We start from the raw sequence: 23,052 nt of genomic DNA on the forward strand, positions 1-23,052 counted from the left end.
CTCTTGTGACATAATTTGATGGAAAATAATATGAAAAAACTATATATATATATATATATATATATATGTATACATATATGTATGTATTACTGGGTCACTTTGCCATACAGCAGAAATTGACACCATATTGTAAATTAACTACACCTCAATAGGAAAGAAAAAAAAAAGAAAAAAGAAATGACACATCCCTTTAGGTGGCTGAACAGGGCCAACCATTCATGGAGGCACGTCTCCCTTCCCATGCTTTGTTCTGCTTGGTTCTATGTTTTAACCTCAGATGAATTCTCTCCATATAGTAAAAACAGGACTACCATGATCCCTGGATTTAATCTTAACAATTCGGTAACTATAAGGAGAAAACTTTGTCAAAACAATTTTAGCAGAAAAAACTATAGCCAAATGACAATTTCTGACTAATCACTGTCATCAGGACTTGGCATGTGCTGATTTAGTCAGGATACGACCTGTGAGAAGGGCAAGTCAGTCCAAGAAAATCACATAAAACATGTTCGCTGCTTTAAATTCCACTCCAAAAAATAAGTATACTCATGTATTTCCTATGTAACATATTTTAAAAAGAGAACTGGGTATATAGCTATTGCAAAGAGGATAGAGCAAAAGATTAAGTAGAGAAAATATAAAGACTAATAACCTATTAAAAAAAAATAGGTACCATTCTCAGAACTGATGGAACAATGAGAAATAGAAGCATCAACCAGATTCTAGAATCCCAGAGGAGACCCGCTACAGGACTGGTGCCTGGATTAACGGAGGGTGTAGAGGTGCCCCACAGTTAATGCTTGGACCTCTGAAACAGGGGTTCCATGAAGAGTGCAGGGTCCAACATGGAGAGAGACCAAGAAGAACCCCTGACAAGTGTCTGAGACACGCAAGGGCTAAAGTCTGGGCAGTGACACAATGGAGCAAAATACAGTTGGTGAAGGACTGCTGTCCAGCTTCTGATGTACATCTAAGGGGGGTGCAGCAAATAAGGCACACTTCCTTATACTTACTGGCCATTTATACATGTTCCTTTGGGATGTGTCTTTCAAATCATATGTCACTGTACGAAATGGTCTTTTTATCACTGAGACACGTTTTAAATAAGATGTTACTCTGGATACAATACATTTATTAAGTCTATGTATTGCAAATATTCCTCTAGTCTGCAGTTTAGCCTAAATATTTATTTTATAAATAGATGTTCTAATTCATTAAAGCTCATTTACCTCTTCTTCTTTTAGTGCTTTCTAGAACATGTCTAAGAAATCTGTGCCCACACCAACATGTGTCTATGTTTTCTTCTAGAAGAGGTATGTTTAAGCTTTGTGTGTATAGTTTTGATTCATTAAAATTAATTTTTGTGTATAGTGTGAGGTAGAGATAAAAGCTCATTGTTTTCCTCAGATATAGTATTTCCAGCATCAATTGCTTAGAAGATTAACGTTTTACATAGTTGCTTGGTTTAAAATCAATTAACTGTGTAAGTGAGGACTTGTTTCTGAATATTCTATTGTGTGTGGATTTACTTGTCCATATTTATAATGAAACTAATGTTTTGATTACTATACCCTAAAATGATGAGTGAACTTAAATAATAGCAATAGAATTTGCATATGCCACAGGTGTGGCCTAAGAAACAAACAAAAAATAAATAATGCAAAATTTATGTAATCTCAATTCATAAAATAGATTATTGTGGAATATTCAGTATTTTTAGCTGTTTTGAGTGGGTAGTAAATCCAGTAGCCTAGCTCAACAATACCTATATGAAAGTTGTTAGCTTATTTAGTCAACTTTGTTCCCCAATTAGATTAAGTGGTCAGAGGACATTCACTGCATAGTTATACTTTAGGTGGATGTCTTCAGCTGTTTTGTCTTCAAATATTTTTCTACCATTCCCTCTCCCTGCTGTCTGGGACTCTGATCACATGCATACCAGGTTACTTGATGTCTTAGGGCTCATTGATGCTCTGCTCATTTTTTTCTAGCCATTTTTTCCCTCTGTATTTCATTTCAGGTAGTTTCTGTTTTTTGTTTTTTTTTTTTTTTTTAATGATCACTTTTGGTCTTTTTCTTTCTAGGGCTGCACGCACAGCATATGAAGGTTCCTAGGCTAGGGGGTCGAATCAGAGCTACAGCTGCTGGTCTGTGCCACAGCAACATCAGATCCGAGTCAAGTCTGTGTCCAACACCACAGCTCACAGCAATGCCAGATCCTTAACCCACTGAGTGAGGCCAGGGACTGAACCCACAAGCTCATGGTTCCTAGTTGGATTTGTTTCTGCTGTGCCACAACAGGAACTCTGTAAAACTAAGTTTTAAAATCAGGTTGTATAAATCCTATCATTTAGAGTTCTCAAAAAAAAAAAAAAAAAAAAGAAGAGATGCTAACAAATAATCAAACTTCCAAGGAATTTATTGTGTTAAGTGCCTGCGAAGGATAAAATGAGAAGGAGTTGGAGTCAGTTTAAAAAAACTTCAGACCAGGATGAAAGTGTGACACCTTGGATGAAAGGTTGGGTAGAAAAACCTCAGACCACAGTGCAGTTCAAAAAAATCTCAAATAGGATAGGAAGTCCCCAAGCAAAGACTGCCTGTCAGAAGAGATCCATGCTGCACAGAAATTGGCCAGCTTTGGTATGACCCATCACGCTAAGCCACTGGTTGAAGATGTCTTAGAGTAAGCATGGACTCCACCTAGATACCATGATGGACCCAAAGGGTTATCAACTATAAAGTCAGTGATGCTCCCCACAGCTGGTTCTATTGAAGGGGAGCTAGCAGTCACATTCCACTCCCTGGAAGAAATTATATCCCAAAGTTCTAATTTACTATTTATTATTATATTTTATTATTATTTATAACAGTAAAATTGAGTTATTATCCACACAAAATAATCCAATTCAACAAGAATTTTTTTGACCTACCACTATATTTGATACTCTAAATACACAAATGGGAAAAGCACTGGAGAAATAGGGAAATCATAGCAAGAAGCATCAAGGTAAATATATTTGTTGTCTTACAGATGATATGAAGTTTAAGTTATTCCAGAAAATGTTGCTAGGAATATGGTTCATTACCATTACTATGTGCCTTTTTACATGATACTTCACTGGTTAAGTAAATCATGGCTAAAATGTTTCTCCTAATATTATGTGTAGTATTTCCTTAAGCGATAAAAAACAAAATTTACAGTAAGAACCATATGCTTTTTCAAAAAAATATGTGCTGGAGTTCCCGTCGTGGCGCAGTGGTTAACGAATCCGACTAGGAACCATGAGGTTGCGGCTTTGGTCCCTGCCCTTGCTCAGTGGGTTAAAGATTCGGCGTTGCCGTGAGCTGTGGTGTAGGTTGCAGACGCGGCTCGGATCCCGCGTTGCTGTGGCTCTGGCGTAGGCCGGAGGCTACAGCTCCAATTCGACCCCTAGCCTGGGAACCTCCATATGCCGCGGGAGCGGCCCAAGAAATAGCAACAACAACAACAACAAAAAAGACAAAAGAAAAAAAAAAAAAATATGTGCTGTCACTTTTAGATAGTAACAAACACAAAGTTTCTAATAAACCACCCATCATGATAACTGGGATCATGAGATACACGTATATTTTTCCTCTAGTCATCCTCCCTCTCTAAATGTTATGCTTGGCAACATATGGTGAAGTTATCTGTATTCTCTTGAATATTAAATGCATTTAGCTGATAGAGGCTCTCAGATGCAGGTGGCATGTGAAACAGATTTTGCCATTTTCAAAGAGAACAAGAAAAGTAAGAATAATAAAATGAAAAGTGGTATGAAAAATAGAACGAAATGACAACATCAGAAGGATTTGATCCTCCACTAAGCTGTTCATGAAATTTGCAATGATGACATTGCTTTGAATCCTTCTACCTATACCAGTAACAGGATTGTTTAAAAAGAGAATTCTTCTGTAGTATTTGGCACTTTTTAATCTATATCAGCAAGCTCTATTTTAACTTAACGTATTTATGAAATTCACCATATTTGTCCTGATTAGGAATAGCCCAGGAACCAAAAAGAGTATGAAAAAAAAAATCAGTTTATATTTTCCTTTTATAAAGATGATATTAGTTACTTAGTAAACTGGTACAAGGGTTCAAGAGATACAGAGGGAAAAAATGAGACTAGATCAGCTATAAAGAAAATGTCGAGGAGTTCCCATCGTGGCTCAGTGGTTAAGGAATCCAACTAGGAACGATGCGGTTGCAGGTTCAATCCCTGGCCTCGCTCAGTGGGTTCGGGATCCAGCGCTGCCGTGAGCTGTGGTGTAGGTCACAGACTCGGCTCAGATCCTGCATTGCTGTGGCTCTGGCATAGGCCAGCAGCTACAGCTCCGATTAGACCCCTAGCCTGGGAACCTCCATATGCCGCAGGTGCAGCCCTAGAAAAGAAACAACAACAACGACAACAACAACGAAAAGAAATGTTGAGGAAGTCTATTTTACCACACATAATACAATCTGTAGAGGCCACATGGTTATGAACAAGTCTCATCCTGAAAGACATTAATAAAAATTAAGCACAAATTTAAATCTCTTTATGTTATTGTTGCTTAAAATTACATTTTTCTCCTCTGGATTTCAAACAGGGATTTTCTCAGTGCAACTTTGACATCCTTGTTCCTCAAACTGTAAATCAAAGGATTGAGCATGGGCACCACGTTAGTAAAGAAAACAGAAGAAACCTTTCCCTGCTCCATAGATCCAGGAGAAGAATATTTAAGATACATGAATGCTCCTGAACCAAAAAACAGTGAAAGAGCAATAATGTGGGAGCTACAAGTACTGAAGGCTTTCGATCTTCCTTGAGCAGATTTGATATGAAAAATGCTAGTGATGATGAAGATGTAAGAAATCAGAATGGTGAAACTCGGCACGGTGATATTAACACCCACGACAATGAGAACTACGACCTCATTGACATAAGTGCTGGTGCAAGAGAGTTGGAGCAGTGGGAGGATGTCACACAAGTAATGGTTGATGACGTTAACACTGCAGAAGGTTAGTCTAAGCATGCACCCTGTGTGGGCAGAGGCTCCAGCAAGTCCCATCACATATGCAGCCAAAGCGAGCACTGAACAGACCTGATGGGACATGGTGACCTTATACAGCAGCGGGTTACAGATGGCCACATAGCGATCATAGGCCATTGAGGTCAACATATAGCATTCGGAGATGACAAAAAACAGAAAGAAAAACAGCTGAGTCATGCACCCGACGTAGGAGATGATATTCCCCCTGGATACAAAGCTCATGAGCATCTTGGGCGTGAAAACAGAAGAGTAACAGAGATCAATGAAGGAAAGGTTGAAGAGGAAATAGTACATGGGGGTGTGGAGGTGAGAATTTAGACCAATAAGAATGATCAAGCTGAGGTTGCCCACCATGGTGACGATGTAGATCATTAGAAACAAGTAAAAGAGGGGTTGCTGGAGCTCTCGACGCTCTGTTAATCCAGCAAGAATAAACTCAGTCACTAAGGAGTCATTTCTAGCCAGCATGTTCAGCTTCAGATATCTGTGAGAACAGAAGAAAACCCCATTAAGAGGGAACATAGGGAGTTCCCATTGTGGCGCAGTGGTTAACGAATCCGACTAGGAACCATGAGGTGGCGGGTTCGGTCCCTGCCCTTGCTCAGTGGGTTAACGATCCGGCGTTGCCGTGAGCTGTGGTGTAGGTTGCAGACGTGGCTCGGATCCCGCGTTGCTGTGGCTCTGGCGTAGGCCGGTGGCTACAGCTCTGATTCGACCCCTAGCCTGGGAACCTCCATATGCCGCAGGAGCGGCCCAAGAAATAGCTAAAAAGACAAAAAAAAAAAAAAAAAGAGGGAACATAGCCTTATTGTCCTTACATGAGCTTTATGAGAAAGAGATTCAGACTGGCAGAGATGACACAGTCCTTCTTTGCTTCATGGGGTCTGAAGGTACTGCTACCCACACCCCTCAACATTTTAATCACTGTCTTTTTCTGCACTAGTTGTATGTGATAAACAGCTGTTCTGTCTTTACTAGAAGATAAAGGCATGGGGTAGCTGGGTAACAAGCCTACCTGTGGATGGGTTTCAGTAGTGGGGGTATATCCTCATCTGTCCCTCCAATTCATCTGGTCCTTCACTTTCTAGTTCCTGCTAATGTTTCTATCACTCTACTAGAAGCCTCAATTCTGTTGTTTTGGCCATCAAGAAAGAGAGGATTTCTACAAGGCAGAGACCATGCAGATATTCTGCTGCCAAGAAGTCTCTCTCAGTGTATAAGGTTGTCATATAGTTTACTACAAGAATTCAGGAACTCAATATTTAATAACAAGTATTGAGGAGAATCCTGGTAGCCTAAAGTTTATACTTTACTGTACACTCCAGTGTTCCTACACATTCTCCTCCTTTATTCCATCCTAGTGGACAGAGAATGAATAAAGGAAGGTGGATGTGTTTTTCTTGATTTTGTAGGATGACATGAAAGAGAAACACAGTTAAGTGCTGATTAAGTTAAATTGTGAAAATGTATCAAGCTATGCACTTATTATGTCAAGTTTTCTATGGTATAATATATTTCAATTAAAAAAACTTTAAGAAAAGAAAAATCTCTTCTTCTGATGTTGCTATGTTTCAGATTTATCAGTTGGAACTGCTACAGGTTTCTGCTACCAGAGGATGAAGTCAACACAGAAGGTATACTACTGAGAACAATGCAAGCAGCAGAATCAGAGCTCCAGATTTTGGAATCTGTTGTTATTCAATATAAATACTTTTCCTCATTGTCAGCAACAGAGAGAGTGAGAAGAAAATAGAAAGTTGGTTAGCTCATTCTCCTTCCATTGAGGGAACTCGATGCTAACCCTTTATGTGACTTTTACCTCCACTGTCCTGGAAGAACTGGTTTTGAAGATATCAAAGCTGAGCAGATGTAGTCAGAGAATCTTCTCCTTTAATTGGCAAAAGAGTCATTAACTTAGATATCACAGTCTGGATGTTCCATGAGTCAGTCTCTGGGTTAGATCAAACTTGCAGTTATAAATATATTAAGAGATTGTGAAGGAAAACCACAGATTTGGCATCTGAGCCACCATGTCAAGGAGTACATGGTATTTGCTTACGGCTTAGAATCCTTTTGGTCCTGATTAGAAATCTAGTTATGAGTGTCCCCTAGGACCCTGCCATCATGGTAAGCTGTGCAAGAAGCTGGAGTCTGTGTTTACACTCTAATTGTAACAGTAAATGTTAATTTCCCATCAGGGATTATACATTATCCAGAGCATAGGACAAAGGATCCTCTGCTGACCCTTATAAAGATGCAAACAATTAATGTCATTGAAAATTCACTAATTATATTCCAGATAGCACTAGTTTTAAGAATTTAAGTTCATAATGATATATAAACATTTCATTTATTATGGTCCTTTACAATATTTGAATCCTTTTAAATAAGCGTTTATATAAATTTTATAGACATAAAACAAAAAATCTTTTTAATGGATTTCAGAGATTGCTATTTAATGAGACATTAGTATAAGAATGATTCCATGGAAATTTAATTAACTTTGGTTGTTTTGACCCAATGTGTTAACAGATTAAAATCAAATCTCTAAGAAAAATCACTGTAAATAAGCTTCCATTCCAAGGAAACATGACTTTAGAATACCCATGTTATGTATTAGCTTATGATCATGACTGTGAGAATAAATCTCATTTTTTTAAAATTTTGAAACTATAACAGATTCACAGGAAATTTCAAAAATAATGGGTAGAGTCCCTTGAATTACCACCCAGCTTCCTACTGTGGAGACATCTTCGACAGCTGTAGTATAGAAGCAAAACCAGGAAATTGGCATTGGTATGATGTTAATAGGATACAGGACTACAGACATTATTCAGCTTGCACAATTTTACATGCAGCATGTGTGTGTGTGTGTGTGTGTGTGTGTATGTATGTGTATTTTATGCAATCTAACTACGTATATGGATTCATATAACTACCACCGCAATCACAATACAGAAGTCTTCCACTACCATAAAGGAACTCCTTAATATTACCCCTGTATTGTCATACCTATCCCCTCCCACCTTCATCTCTGTCTTCTGGCAACCACTAACATGTTTTTCATGTCTATAATGGGGTCATTTGGAAGACAAACAAATCTATACAAGTTATAACTTCTGAAATTGGCTACTTTCACAAAGCATGAAGCCCTTAAATCCATCCCAGTTTTGTGTGTATCAGTGGTCTGCTCATTTTATTGCTGAGTTGTATTCCATTTTGTACAATCCACATCTATTCAAATTTCTGTAGCAATTTAAAAATTACTTGGCTCAACACAAAAGTAAATCTATTTCATTTATGGAAAATATTTCAGGGGCAAGGGCTGTAAGATCACAGTTGAGACTGGTTCTTCTTATAATATTAATTTTTAAATCAGTTTATTGTGGTGTTTGTAATTTGTTTTCATGATTTCATCAAATTGTCTTCCTGAGTTTTCCTGTAGTTCACTGAGCTTCCTTAAAACAGCTATTTTGAATTCTTTATCAGGCAAATCACAGATCGCCAAATCTTTGGGGTGTGTTTTGGGAACATTATTGGGCTGCTTTGGTGGTATAATGTTCTATTAAACTTTCAAATTCCTTGAAGACTTTGTTGCTGTCTTCAAATCTGAAGAAGCAGTCACCTCCTCTAGTCTTTCTAACTGACTTCAGGAGAGAATTATCTTCTGTTAATCCTTCCAGTAATTCTGAGGCATTCTCAGACATTTTCTACAGTGACATTTGCTCTACACTTCTTGTTTAAATTTAGAGCAGAATTCTTAAGCCTGTAAGCCTTCTTTAAATCCTGCAAATCTAATTCAGTTGCTGATAACCTCCTTTTGCATCCCCTAGAGTGTTGCTACATGCTCAGGTTCATGGTTTCTCCCAGGCCTGCACAGTGCACCAGAATTTGAGTTGGTCTGATAACATGTCAAAGACAAGGGGAACACAGAGTATGTCCCACTATTACTCTTTGTAAAAATGCACAATACCATCATTGTGTGTGTGTGTGTGTTATTGTTAACACCAAAATGTGCAGAATCACACTTTAGGAGATGTCTCATTCAGCAAGATGTGGGAGGATACAGACAGGAGACTCCAAGAGCCCTGGCTAGACTCCCAGCTGTTGGCCTCTCTATGGGCAAGAGGCTCCACTGCTAACAGGCAGGATGCCTGTTAGGGGTCTCCTTTAGCCTCAGGCATGGAATGGACTGCTAAGAACAGTGATACACCAGGCCACAGGAAAACAAACTTGGCAGCAAGCACATTAAGGCCAAGAAACACTCTAGCTCACCCAGCTCACCAGTGACCTTTCCACCTAAACAAAAGTCCCTGCTGTCACCACTCTCTGGGCAGTGACTATTGTGAACATAGACCTGTCAGGGAGTAAAATTTTCTCCCAGTCCCACCACCCTCCCTTCTCCAGCTGCTGGAAGTCAGAACTGCTGCCTTTGCTCAACAGCCTTGTTTCTTAAATTCCCTCTCAGGATTTCTTATACTTAAAGAAAAAAAAAACCAAACTATTTGTAAAGAAATAGCAGAAACACTAATTTCACAGTGCTAGCACATACACAGTGGGGAGGGGGCCTTTGCTTTCTAATCATACAGTACCAAAAGGTATCATTCTAAATCAAAGTTACTCTCTGGAGGTCAAAAAGATACAAGAAAGGTAAGAGGACAAAGTTTGCAGGTTGGTAACTAAGAGGAAAGTCTTCAAGAACTGGGTAGAGTTGGAGTCTGCTGGGTATCTGTACAGCAAGGACCACACCCACCTCATGGGGCACCAGGACCACTCCAAGCAGTGGTCTGTAGCTCAGGAGCAACCATACCCTGTCTTCACCTGTTCAAGAACAACCATCTCACAGTAAGCCACTTTTAGGCAGTGGCTGGGGATGGTGCCTATGAATATGTGTCTGTGGGGCATGCCAGGGACTCTTCAGGAAGCTGGGGCATCATTCATCCAGAACAGGCTTTATCCTGTGCAAAGCCTAGTGCTTTCACTCCTTTTCAGGTGCTGGCCAGAGCCTTAATGGAGGAGCAGGCCAGGTCTTCTTCAGTGGGCCTGGTCAGGGCAGGCCCTCAGGGATTCCCATTTGCCTCCACACCTACAGCCCCTTGCAAGTGCCTATCCCATTGTACTTCTCTGAGAAAGGCATTTTTCTTTCTTTTTCGGATTCTTTTTCCATATATCTTATCAGAGAATATTGGGTAGAGTTCCCTCTGCTACATGGTCCCTGTTGGCTAGTCATTCCACATAACACAGCTGCATATGCCAATCCCAAACCTCAAGGCCACCCCCACATACCTGTCCCCTTTGGTAACCCTAAGTTTGTTTCCAAAGTCTATGAGTCTATTTCTGTTCTGCAAGTAAGTTCATTTGTATTCTTTTTTTTAGATTCCACATATAAGTGATATCATATTATGTTTGTCTTTTACCATCTGACTAACTTCATTTAGCATGATAATCTTTAGGCACACCCATGTTGCTGCTAATGGCATTACTTCATTCTTTTTCATGGCTGAGTATTATTCCATTATATATTATATATGCATGCATGCACACACACACACACACACACACACACACCCCACATCACCTTTATCCATTCCTCTGTCAATGGATATTTAGGTTCCTTCCATGTCCTGGCTATTGTAAATAGTGCTGCAATGAAGACTGGTGTGCATGTATCTTTTGTAATTATGGTTTTCTCCGGATCTATACCCAAGAGTGGAATTGCTAGATCATAGGGTAGTTCTATTTTCAGTTTTTTGAGTAACCTCCATACTGTTTTCCATAGCGGTTGCACCAATTTACATTCCCACCAACAGTGTAAGAGGGTTCCTTTTTCTCTGCATGTTCCTCAGCATTTATTGTTTGTGGACTTTTTAATGGTGGCCATTCTGGCACCTCATAGTAGTTCTGATTTACATTTCTCTAATAATTAGCAATGTTGAGCATCTTTTAATGTGTTTTTTTGGCCCTCTGTATGTCTTCTTTGGAGAAATGTTTATTTAGATCTTCTGCACATCTTTTGCTTAGGTTGCTTATTTTTCTGATATTGAGCTACATAAGTTTATTGTATATTTTGGAGATCAATCCCTTGTTGGTTGCTTCATTTGCAAGTATTTTCTACCACTCTGTGGGCTGTCCTTTTTTTCATATAAAGTAAAACTAACACTGTTTGGAGATGACATGATACTATATATAGAAAAATCTTAAAGACGCTACAAGAAAAGTGTCTGGTTAGAGCTCATTGGTAAATTTGGTGAAGTTTCAGGATACAAAATTAATACACAGAAATCTACTGGATTTCTATATACTAACAATGAAAAATCATTAAGAAAAATTAGGGAAACCATCCCATTTACCATGGCATCAAAAATAATATAATACCTAGGAATAAACCTACCTAAAGAGACAAAAGTCCTGGACTCTGAAAACTATAAGAAGCTGATGAAAGAAATCAAAGATGACACAAACAGATGGAAAGATGCCCTTGGATAGGAAGACTCAATATTGTCCAAATTAATGTACTACCCAAGGCAATCTATAGATTCATCATAATCCCTATCAAATTACCAACGGCAACTAGCACAAAGAAATTTTAAATTTATATAGAAACCCAAAAGACCCCAAAGAGCCAAAGAAAAGCATTTTTTGAGTGTAGTCCACCCCTCCCTCACAAATTTCGGGGACCCTTCCTCACAGCAAAAGGGATGGCCACCAAAAAAGATGCCTGGAAGCAGTAATTAAAGGGGAAAATAAGGACAGGAAGAGAGCCTGCAACCACCTGAGATGCAGGTGGGAAAGAACAGGCCTGAGGATGTGGGAGGCCAGGAGAGGATGGGGCTACCAGAAGAGAGAGAGAGGCAGCAGAGTGAAGCAGCTGCACAGCCAGGAAGTCATGAGCAGAGAGGAACGCTAAGAAAACAGAAGCTTCGAGACACACGGCATGGAGACAATGGGGGTCTGAAGTACGAAGAGGTGTTCCCCTGAAAGGAGAGGGACTGAGGCACAAAGAGATGGGACCCTGAAGTGAACGAGGGCCCAAAGGGGACATGAAGCCTAAAGAGATGCTGGAGGCAGACAAGAAGGGGAGGCTGAGAGCCCAGAGACTGAGGTGTGAGATGAGAAGGAGTAGGCAAATAAGCCTGGTGCAGTGAGGGCCCAGAGCCCCAAGGAAGCAGAGGGCCAGAGGCAGGGCATCCACCCAGAGGGCCCCAAGCCTAGTAAAGCTCTGCGTCCAAGCTACTCAGGCTGGAGAGCCAGGTGCCCTGCATGATGGGTGGCTGTGGCGCAGACACTCTGGCCTGAGCTAATGGCCAGATTTACTTCTTACCTTAGAACATACCCAGGTTCTTGGGTGTGAGCTTACTCACCTTGCTGTCCCCGGTGTCCTTCTCCGCCAGGACCTTTCCGCCAGGACCTCTCCACCAGCCCGACCTTTCGCCTCCATTTTGCAAAACACCTGCGGTAGCGGCAGGCACGACTTCATGCGCATGCTCGCCACGCCCAACGTTTCGCCTCCCTTTTCCAAAACACCTGCGGTAGCTGCAGGCACAACTTCTTGCGCATGCTCCCCAAGTGCGCAACAGCCGGCTGATCCCAGCAGCCTGTGCGGCTTAGTAGGCCTAGGTTCTCAGGCTGGCCAAATAGAAGGTGGCCGAGACTTTCTGCTTGTGGAGACGGCTGGTGGGTGGCCTAGCTCCAGCTACTGTGCACGTGGGCTGGGCCCGGAGTGTGGACCACATGGTGCTTCTGGCGCGGGGCGCTGATATGCCCCGAGCGACTTCGGTACCATCCATCTCGCAGTTGCTGCCTTAGAAGGCCTTGGCCGTGGCCCAGTCTGCGCATGCCGGCAGGCCCATACTGGTCTCCTGTGGCAGCCTCCATGCTGTCACCCAGGTCCTTCCGGCCGCTAGGGGCTCTCGGGCTGCGTGTTCTCCGGTGGCCGCTCACTCGAGCCAGGCAGCTGCCAGCGATGAGACGCCTGGAGCCCTAGCAGGACCTCGCTGTGGCCGCCAGCAGCCGCCTACACCCGCCGGGTCTTCGGAGACTCTCCGGATAAGGTAAGAGTGAGGTTGCAGCTGAGTTCAGGCACAGGGCCACCAGGCCGTCAATGAGCTCGCTGAGGCTGCGGCAGGGGTACCTTGGCCTACCTGTCGCGTGGAGCAGCGGAAGTCAAGCTGACGCCGCGGTTCTGCTGCAGGAGAATCGCACGGGTGGAGCAGGGGGCTCTCAGGGTTGCGGCGGCGCTAGCTCCCCACATCACCGTTGTTAATCATAAGCACATCAGCCGAGAAAAAGCACTTGAATATAACGAAATTCCTCTTATGTCCTATCTATTGTTATTCCATCAATCCCCATACACATGTAATAGACTTTCAGAGTTGCAGACACATACTCCTGTGAGAAACAAATTCAGCAACCAGAGTACAGTATTTATATGCCATCCTTTTTATCTTTAACCTTAAAATATCTAGTCAGAATTTTGTATTGGAGGAGCCATCTGCAAAATATCAGACTCCCATTGTTCTCACATAAAGTTCAACACTGTTGGAAGCACCAACATTTCTCAGATTGTTGTGTGCATGGGTTTCTCCCCAGAGTATTTTACCAATTTTATCCAACTTTGTAGATGCAGTTGTGATTTTCTAACCTTCTCACTCAGCCATAGCTAGAAGTTCCACACTGAGAAGTTTCTTTTGATTTGACTTACTCATCTTTTTCAAGAAATATAAAGTATGTTTGCAACTTCTAATAATTTTTGGTGGGAAAATACAAAGTTGGAGCAAATGAGTTTATGTTACATGAAAAAGGACATATAGGAAAACCAGTAGTGACTGGTTGCCAAAGAGGAAGCCAGAGTCTTCTCTTTTGAGAAGTAAGGTACAAAGATTACACAAATTTCAATAATTAATTGCGAATGAAAATACCCTGACATCTTAGACTGCAAAGTTTTTTTCCTATTTCTAACTTAGAATTTAACTCATTTGACAGCTATGTGTTTTTTCAGTTAGTTCATACTTTGGCTTATATATGTGGTGGGAAAATGTGGTATTAAAATTTATGTGGACAAACAAGAAAAAGTGACTCTAATTCAGTGCTATATGTCTATTATACCTTAATAAAACTAGAAAAAAAAATGTCTGTAGCTCTTTTAAATAGACAAGAGTTAATAGAAAGAGGATTGGGATTTCAGACAATTGGTTTGAGGTTATAAAACCAAGGTTGGAGAACAGGCAAAAGAAGTAATTTACAACACAAGGATCCCAGCTTGGTAGAAAGAGTTCGTGCAAGGATGGGATAGGCCAAGAGGAAGAGCAGCTGTGCTGCCACTGACAAAGGATGCTCCTCTGTCCTGAGCAGTGACAGCACCCACATCATGCAGTATAGTTGTGGGTATGTTACTTTCTCAGTGTCAGGAGAGCAGAGAGGGCTGATGATTCTACTAGCTTGAGGTTCTGCTTTGTTGTGGCAAAGTGTTTAAAGGACTGTCAAGTCGTACTGCCTGAAATTTAAACCCAAAATGATTCCCCACTTTCTATTTGTGAGATTTTTAGACAATTTATGTAACTTTTTTCACCCTTGTTATCCACATCTCTAAGATGAGAATAATTGTCTTTTGGGTTAAATGACTTACTACATGGCAAGTATTAGAACACTTCCTGGATCATAGAAAGAGTCTGATAAGTGTTTGTACTCTTTCTCCTCATTTATATGCATCTATATGTGTAGCCTGAATCTGTTCCCTGTCTCCTGCACAGTTGTATTTTATGTCTATCTATGTGCCTCAAGTTAAAGTGCCCCAAACGGCATTCAACATTTTCTTGTGGTTATCAGTACTGCTCCTCCTCTGGTCATCATTCTCTAAGCTTTTTTCACAACCATGGAGGCGAAAAACTAAATTCACAAATTAAATATAAGCGTCTTCTCATTTAACTTTTTCATCCAGCCTCCAAGTTCCGGAGAACCTATCTCCTTGAAATCCTGGTCTTGTCTTCCCTCCCTATTGAAGCTTCTCTTCATCTCATATTTAGGTTACTCTCATACTTTACAGTGTGAATTCCTGTGGAATCTGTTTCACCTCCCTCTCACCACACACACACTCACACTCTTATGCCTCTCTTTCTTGCAATATGGTTATAACTATAAATTGTTAGAAAAGTATTGGCAGCTACATTATTAAGATAGTTTTAAACACTATTTACAGATAGTACATCAAATTTTATTATTGCTTTCATTTTCTTTTTTGTTTTTCTTGAAGTGAATAATTTTAGGTACTTTCATTTGCTTAATCTTCTGTGGATGATTTCTCTAACTTATCCCTGACTCCTTGCCCATTTGTACTGCTCTCCTTTAAATGTATAAAGCTGTAGCTGTATGATATTAGCTGATATTCTAAAAATGTTTTCTTCTTTCCAATAAATTTATGATCCATCCTGGTATTGATAGGATGCCCTCTTACTTTGTTGAAAATTTAACATCTTGAAATCCCTTTCCACTATCTTTTTGAGGATTCTCTTCACCTCTTCCTATGTTAGGTCTCCTATTTTCTGGATCCTATATATTCCTATTTCTTGGTTTCCTTCTTCACTTTTTAAAATGAATTCAATTTTTACAACAACTTTAGATTTATGGAAAACTTAAAAACATATACCCCACTCTGATTCCTGTTATTAAGGTCTTATACTGCATTTGTTACAATTAATAAACCAAAATTGTTAATGTTATCCGTAATTAAAGTCCATGCTTTATACAGATTTTGTTAGTATTTACCTAATGACCTTTTTCTGTTCCAGGATCTCATTGAGTTTACCACATTACATTTAAGTTGTTCTTTCTCTTTAAACTCCTCTTGGCTGTGTCAATTTCCTTCCTCATTTTTTTGTTGTTGTTGTTGTTTTGGTCTTTTTGCCATTTCTCTGGCTGCTCTCGCAGCATATGGAGGTTCCCAGGCTAGGGGTCCAATCGGAGCTGTAGCCACCGGCCTACACCAGAGCCACAGCAACATGGGATCTGAGTCGCGTCTGCGACTTACACAACAGCTAACAACAATCCCAGATCCTCAACCCACTGAGCAAGGGCAGGGATCGAACCCACAATCTCATGGTTCCTAGTCGGATTCGTTAACCACTGCGCCACGACGGGAACTCCTCCTTCCTCATTTTTGACAAAGCAAATACTCCATTAAATTTTCCTTAGAGAGGCTACATGAATGCAAATTTTAGAGACACTGCCTTTCTGAAATTACTTTAATTTTGCCTTTTTATTTTATTGTAAGTTTGGGTAGATGAGGAGTTCTAGTTTAAATGTAACTTTTTCTCAGAATTTTGAAGCCATCAGACCCCAGTGTTTTTTGAATTGCATTGAATCTATAGATATGTTTTGGGGAAAAGAATATGTTAACAATATTGAATCATCCAATCCACAAACATGATGTGTCTCTCATTTGTTTATACCATTTTTTATTTCTCAGAGCAAGGTTTTAAAGTTTTCGGTTTAGAGCTTTGCACATGTCATTAAATTTATGGTTTGAGTTTGATGCTGTTGTAGAAGATATTTTTATTAATTTCATTTTCCAAATTTTTGTTCCCACCACTTAGACATGCAGTTGGTTAATGTTTAATGATCTTATATCTTGAGACCTTGCTATATCTGCTTATTTGTTCTAGTGTTTTTGTTTTGTTGATTTTTTTACATTAATGATCATATTTTCTATGACTAATACTAATTTATCTTCTTTTTCAATCTGCTGTCATTTTATTTCATTTCCATGTCTTATTTCAATATCTAGGCTCTTGACCAAATAGAGGAAAGAGCTTATTCCCAGTCTTAAAGGAAAAGCATTCAGTCTTTTTTTATAATTTAATTACAAGTTTTTGTAATTTAATTATAATGTTAAGTGTATATTTTATATAAAACCTTTTATTAAATTGAGAAAATTCTCTTCTGTTCCTATTTTTCTGAGCTTTTTGTGATAAATGTATGTTTAATTTTACCATGTACTTTTTCAGTATTTACTTATCTGATCATACTATTTTCCCCTTTATTCTCTTGTGAATCATGAATGATTTTTAGAGATGGAACCAGCCTTGATTTCCTGTGATGAACCCCACTTAATCATAAAACATTATCTTTTTTACATAACACTGTATTAATAATATTTTACACATAATTTTTGCAGTTATGTTGATAAGGGATATTGTTGTATTTTTTTTTCTTGTAATCCTTTGTCTGACTTGGATGTCCAGGTTATGCTGACCTAATAAAATGTGTTGGAAAATGTTTTCTCTTAACTATGAAATAATTTACATGAAATTGGTATTATTTCTTCTTATGTATTTGATAGAATTAACCAGTGAAGCCATTAGGGTAAGGATGTTAGCACATATGTGTGAAAGATTACCTACTAATTCAACTTGTTTAATAGATAAAAGATTCTTTATGTAATCTATTTTGACCTAGGAATTCTTTATACTCTTTCAGCTCTTCAATCTTAGAAGAAAAAAATCTATGTTTTTATGAAAATATAATTATTTCCAACAAGATGGTTGCCTTGAATAAACTAACCCACCATATTTCCAGTAATAGTCCTAGTAATCTTTTGAATATTTACTTTTTCTGAAATAACGCAAATTTAAATGATGAATGGTATTTTTAACTAAAACTAAAAAAAAATTTCTGAGTTCACTGAGAATTGAACCATCTGTAGCCAATAATGTAAATCTTTAAAATATATAGATATTTTAAAGGTAATATTTTTAAGAAGACTTTCAAGAGGCCAGAAAAAGAAATGACAACTGCCTTGATCTGTGCCTCCCAATATTTCTGGTAAAAGCAACACATAAAAGTAAGAAGAGCAAATAAAACTCCATAAAAACAATAGCATGGCATAATCCAAAGACCAAAAAATGCTCAAACTTCAAAATAGTGGCACATTAAGAAAGAATAATCTCCAATTCCCAGGGAGCACGCCTGCTGTACAGGCTTTTGCAATGAACAAGAGCAGGTATAAAAAGCCATAGGGAAGAGAGAAGAATTGTGGTTCCGATGGATCTAACTTGATCCAAAACCACAGTCAGAAAGACAAAATTCACACTGGATTTGAAAAAGAAAAATCTGTCTTGGGAGATCAGAGCAAGATATACAGGAAGGGAATGGAAAGGATTTGCAATTTGAAGTGTCACCTCTTGGTACCTTGAGAGAAGAAAAAAATTGACATTATGAAGTACTGTGTGTGTGGAGTAAAAAAATAATAGACACTATTAACAGGTCAGATACAGAATAAGATTTGTGTAGTCATGGTTTTAAAAATAAAAATCTTAAAGACTGGAAGAAAGGCGAGAAGAAAAAAAGACAAAATCAGGCAAGGAGTGAGATTCTTCACTGGGTTGGTCTCTCTCTAATCCCTTCCTAAGGACATTAATCCTCTTGAAATCTCACGCAAAGTTATGCAGTTGGATGAGAACATTTTCTTGGCATCAGTCATGTTTGAAAGATGCATCTCTTTTAACAGACTACTAAAATTAAAAGTGCAGGCTTTGGGCAGCAGATATTGAATTTTTTTTCCTTTCTCTTTATTTATTCTCCTCATTTTGGACTCTAACAGCCTAAAATACCTGTTGGGTAATCTTGGGTGAAGGGTGATAACTTGGTGCCTGCCACATGTTGACAACTAGAAGTTACAAAAGTAGGTACTTAGATAAGAAAAGCTGCTCAATTTCATGTGCTCTGAGTATATGGACAAGGGCCATGGAGTCCCAGAGAACAAGCTGGTCCTACATAGTCTCGAGGTTAGCCATTTTCCTCTTGAGTTATACCTCAGCTCTTAGTAAGGTCCATTTTGAAATTTCAGCTAAGGTAAGATCAAGCAAAGGAGTGATCTTTTCATGGCTTGAATCAAAGTAGTAAAGGTTGTGATGCATATTCATGAGGAACAGAGTGGAGTCTTTTGATCTACACATGGAGAAAGTCTGAGGAAAAAAATCCGTGTAGAACCAAGCATGTTCAAGTAAAAGAAAGAAAGATGCCGCCTCTACGACCCCTTGGATTCGGCCAAATCTGAAGCAAAATGCATCCCTGGATTTGCCAGTTAAATGAGCCTTTTGTTTGTCTCAAGCTCATTGCACCCACAACGAAAAGTAATTATGTGTTACACTGAAAAAGGTTTTTAATTAATCCATGTCACTACTGAATCTTGTACAAACTTCTATGGTAGTACTTATTCCCTTTTTTCTGCATAGCATTGTAAGAGAAATTAATTTTATGTCAAGAAAGATCTGTGTTTAAGTCCTGGCTCTGCCATTAGTTGTTATGACTTTGGCAAAATTTTTTAACATCAGTTTGATTTCTTCATACATAAATCAGAAATACTTCCATCTCAGATAGTTATAAAGATTATAAAGGATAAGTTAATGAAAGAGTTTAGTTTTGTGGCTAGCACCTATAAATTGTATAACTCTCGTTTCTTTTGTTACTTCGTACAAATGGGCAGGATCTGCATCTTTTTCCTTTTTGTATTCAGAGTACTTTGCAACTTATCTCCACCAGGACCATTATTTATTCTAGAGAGAAAGCAGGACGGTGAAGGGAAACTGATCAGCATATTTTACTACTTCAATGTGCAAAGCACTTATATTCTTATAATTATGTAAACCCTGAATATTAATATCACTTTAAAAATTAACCATGCTGGAGTTCCTGTCATGGTGCAGTGGTTAATGAATCTGACTGGGAACCATGAGGTTGCGAGTTCGATCCCTTCCCTTGCTCAGTGGGTTAAGGATCCGGCGTTGCCGTGAGCTGTGGTGTGGGTCACAGATGCGGCTCAGATCCCGCATTGCTATGGCTCTGGTGTAGGCCAGTGGCTACAGCTCCAATTAGACCCCTAGCCTGGGAACCTCCATATGCTGCGGGAGCGGCCTAAGAAAAGGCAAAAAGACAAAAAAAAAAAAAAAATTAACCATGCTGGAAAGACATCAAGAAAATATATTTGAGAAAGATGAAGACATCAAGAAAATATATTTGTGGTGCTGGAAGGTGAAACTTGGCAGGATCTAATTTCCTAAACTTAAAGGCAGTTGACAAGGCATAATAGTGAAAAAAATCAAGAAAGAACTTCATGTTATTTAGCCATATAAGGACCAAAACAAAACAAAAAAGACCTGTTAATAAGAGCATGAATAAAAATAAGTAAGATCAACTCCTTGCCCTCTAAGGGTTTACAGTTTAAATGAAGATACCCAGGTAAACTTTGTGTACATAAGCAGGATAAGAGAAATGTATAAGATGCTTCAGCAGCACACAAAGAAGGCACTTCAGATTCTGGAAGAGGTCAGAACAGCTGTTCTATCAGAAGTGAAGACAGAAGTAGTCTTGGAGAATGAGTAAGTGGGCTCCAAGTAAAGAATAAGCGAACAGGTATCTCAGGCAGATGAAAGAACATGAAGCCAAGAAATCATCAGCAAGTGTGGGAACTTGGGACTCTTTAGTATTACTAGAAAGTAAAATCTGTGGGACACATGAGAGAGATGGCTGTGGACACCAAGTTTGGGGAGCAGACCATAGACGGCTCTTTCTGAGGGGGGGTTGCCCCTCTGTTGAGAAAGAAGCTGAAGGGTTTTAAACAAGGAAACACTGCATCTTCACAAGTAATTCTCTATAAAATTTGTGAAGTATGGATTTCCAGAGAAGATAGATATGGCAGGAAGAATTCTAAATATATTGACTCCCCCCTACCAGTATATTTTCCCTTGTATAATCCCCTATTAGTTGAATATGGGAAGAACCATATAAATAATGCTATATCACTTTAGAATTTATACATGTTATATGATATCGTCAACCTTAAGTGAGGGAGCTTATCAGGGCAGGCCTAATCTAATCACATGAGCGTATTAAAAGCAGAATTTTTCTCAAGCAAGCACAAGAAGGATTCATCGTGCTCTTTACTGCGGATTTAGAGACAAAAGGGCCACAAAAGGATGAGAGCAGGCAGCCTCTAGGGCTGAGTGACCTCCAGCGGACAGCCAGCAAGGAAATGGAGCTCTCAATTCCACAACCACAGGAACTGAGTTCTTCCAGCAACTTGACTAAATTCGGAAACAGATTCTTCCCCAGAGCCTCCAGAAGGAATGCAGCCCTGCCCACACCCTGATTTCAGCCTGGGCAGAGAATCCAGCCATGCTGGTCCATACCAGACTTCTAAGTTACAGAGCTATGACTAACAAGCAGGTGTTTTTTGAGCCACTGAGTTTATGGTTAATTATTACACATCAATAAAAAGCTAATTCATAAGTGATGGTAGGACCCTGTGTTAAGGAAACGTTTAAAGTATTCCAGACTTAAGGTAAGACAGCTTTATCAAAGTGAGTACAATGAAGAGGAAGGATCAGAAACCAAGGATTTTAAGGAGGTAAGAGTCGTGTAAACTTGGAAGACCAAATGCTAATGGTTTCTAAGAAGGAGAAGCCCAGAATGACAGCCTATTTATAGATTTGACTAACTAGGTAGAGGATGGTGCCATTGACTTAGTAAAAGATGAGAAGAGGAGAAATAGGTCTGGAACCACAAGGAGATGCTGAATTCAGTTTGAATGAGGATGTCTATAAATAGTGGTGTACAGTATTGTAAACTTAGGGAAGAAGTCCATGTTATAGATAAAGATGAAGATGAAGGAGACCAAATACTCCCTTAGCACTTATTATATGCTAAGCAGTGCTCTAGAGGTAATAAGGCATTTAATCCTGAAAGCAGTTTTAGGAAGCAGGACTATTATTAAACTCATAATGTCTGCAAGGCCAAATGGCTTAGAGGGATTGAGTAGCCTGTCCAAGATCACAGAAGTGATAAGAGGAATTTAAACTCAGACTCAGTGTGACTCCAGAGCTCGTTCTATTAACATTTCCCTGTTATAATTCTCTATATATGTGAACTACAAAAGATGGATATTATGAAAGACTGTGAGTCACAGAAAATGTAAAAAAAAACAGTCTCGGAAATGACTCTGCCCCTGAACACTCCTCTTTTAGAATCAAGGGTGAGCTCTGAAGTTAACTGGGAATACAATGGAGGCTACTCCTTCCCTGCACAGAAGATTTGAAATTCTTAATGTGAACTGATACTTGGAGAACAATGCTGACTCCCAAAAGGCACCAGTATCAACTTACTGACAAGTGATGTAAACACAGGCTCAGTAATTTCTTCCCTGAGGAGCCTGATCAAACTTTGATCCTTAATGAAGCTAATTTTCTAAGTTTCCAAAGAAGTTCCTGAGATCCACAGAGAATAAGATGCATCCACACTATTAGTCAGCTGATGGTTTGGAAACAAAAGGTTGATTCCTTTGCCTTTCCCTGAAGACATTATATGCAAATCCACAAATAGCGAATGTTGCCTCCTCCTTTGTCAGAACTTTTGTCTCCTTCAGGCAAGGGGATGGAAAAAGAACACTAGAGTCCTGGAAAAAGAACACTAGAACACTAGTAGTAAGGTGTCCATGTAAACAGAAGTTGGGCTGCTGCGTCTTCTCTGTTCTGATGTTTTCGTTTCTACTGCTATAATAGTAAAGAGGTCTGGGAGGCCACCTGCCCTTCTTAAACAATTGATTGGATAAAGGGAAAGGGCAGGAGAAATGCAGGGTCTAGGGGACACTCAGCACTCTCACTCAGCCAGGTACTGAGTTTCTGAAAGGTGAGAGGGGAGAATGGGTTGAGTAATGGGCGCTATAGGGATCCTGGTGACCTCGTTGTCCCAAGCTTCAGGAATTTCCATAGGAAGTATTCCAAAGTACCACTCTGGACTGCTTTCCCTGTTACCCTATCACCTTGGCCAGGCTACTCATCTCTTCAAGATATTGTTTCCTTACCTCTCAAATGTGGGCATCATTTTGAGCCCCTGCTAAAAGACTTTATCCTGGATTGTGTCAGCCCAGGGGAGGTAAGGAGTTGCAGCTGAGATTTGAAAACAGAGAAGGAAAGGACAGATGAGAGATGAAAGTCAAAAGGTACAAGT

The 23,052-nt window shown here is 39.5% G+C and overlaps 3 protein-coding genes across 3 annotated transcripts in view; 1 reads left to right on the forward strand and 2 right to left on the reverse strand.

The window, feature by feature from the left end:
• Nucleotides 1–12,498, reverse strand: part of LOC100519859 (olfactory receptor 8B3-like) — a 36,279-nt gene extending 23,781 nt beyond the window's left edge. The window contains exon 1 of the mRNA XM_003130013.4: nt 12,417–12,498. The gene's annotated coding sequence lies outside the window, so the exon portion shown is untranslated. The remainder of the gene's footprint in view (nt 1–12,416) is intronic.
• LOC100519677 (olfactory receptor 8B3) lies at nt 4,582–5,550 on the reverse strand. The gene has a single exon (XM_003130012.3). It carries the CDS (start codon nt 5,521–5,523, stop codon nt 4,582–4,584), a length of 942 nt encoding a protein of 313 aa, XP_003130060.1. The 5' UTR covers nt 5,524–5,550.
• The window catches only part of LOC100524098 (olfactory receptor 151-like), a 140,651-nt gene continuing 130,562 nt past the window's right edge, over nt 12,964–23,052 (forward strand). The window contains exon 1 of the mRNA XM_021063057.1: nt 12,964–13,106. The gene's annotated coding sequence lies outside the window, so the exon portion shown is untranslated. The remainder of the gene's footprint in view (nt 13,107–23,052) is intronic.

The sequence above is a fragment of the Sus scrofa genome, chromosome 9 (genome assembly GCF_000003025.6).
Source record: "Sus scrofa isolate TJ Tabasco breed Duroc chromosome 9, Sscrofa11.1, whole genome shotgun sequence".
NCBI classification, from domain to species: Eukaryota; Metazoa; Chordata; class Mammalia; order Artiodactyla; family Suidae; genus Sus; species Sus scrofa.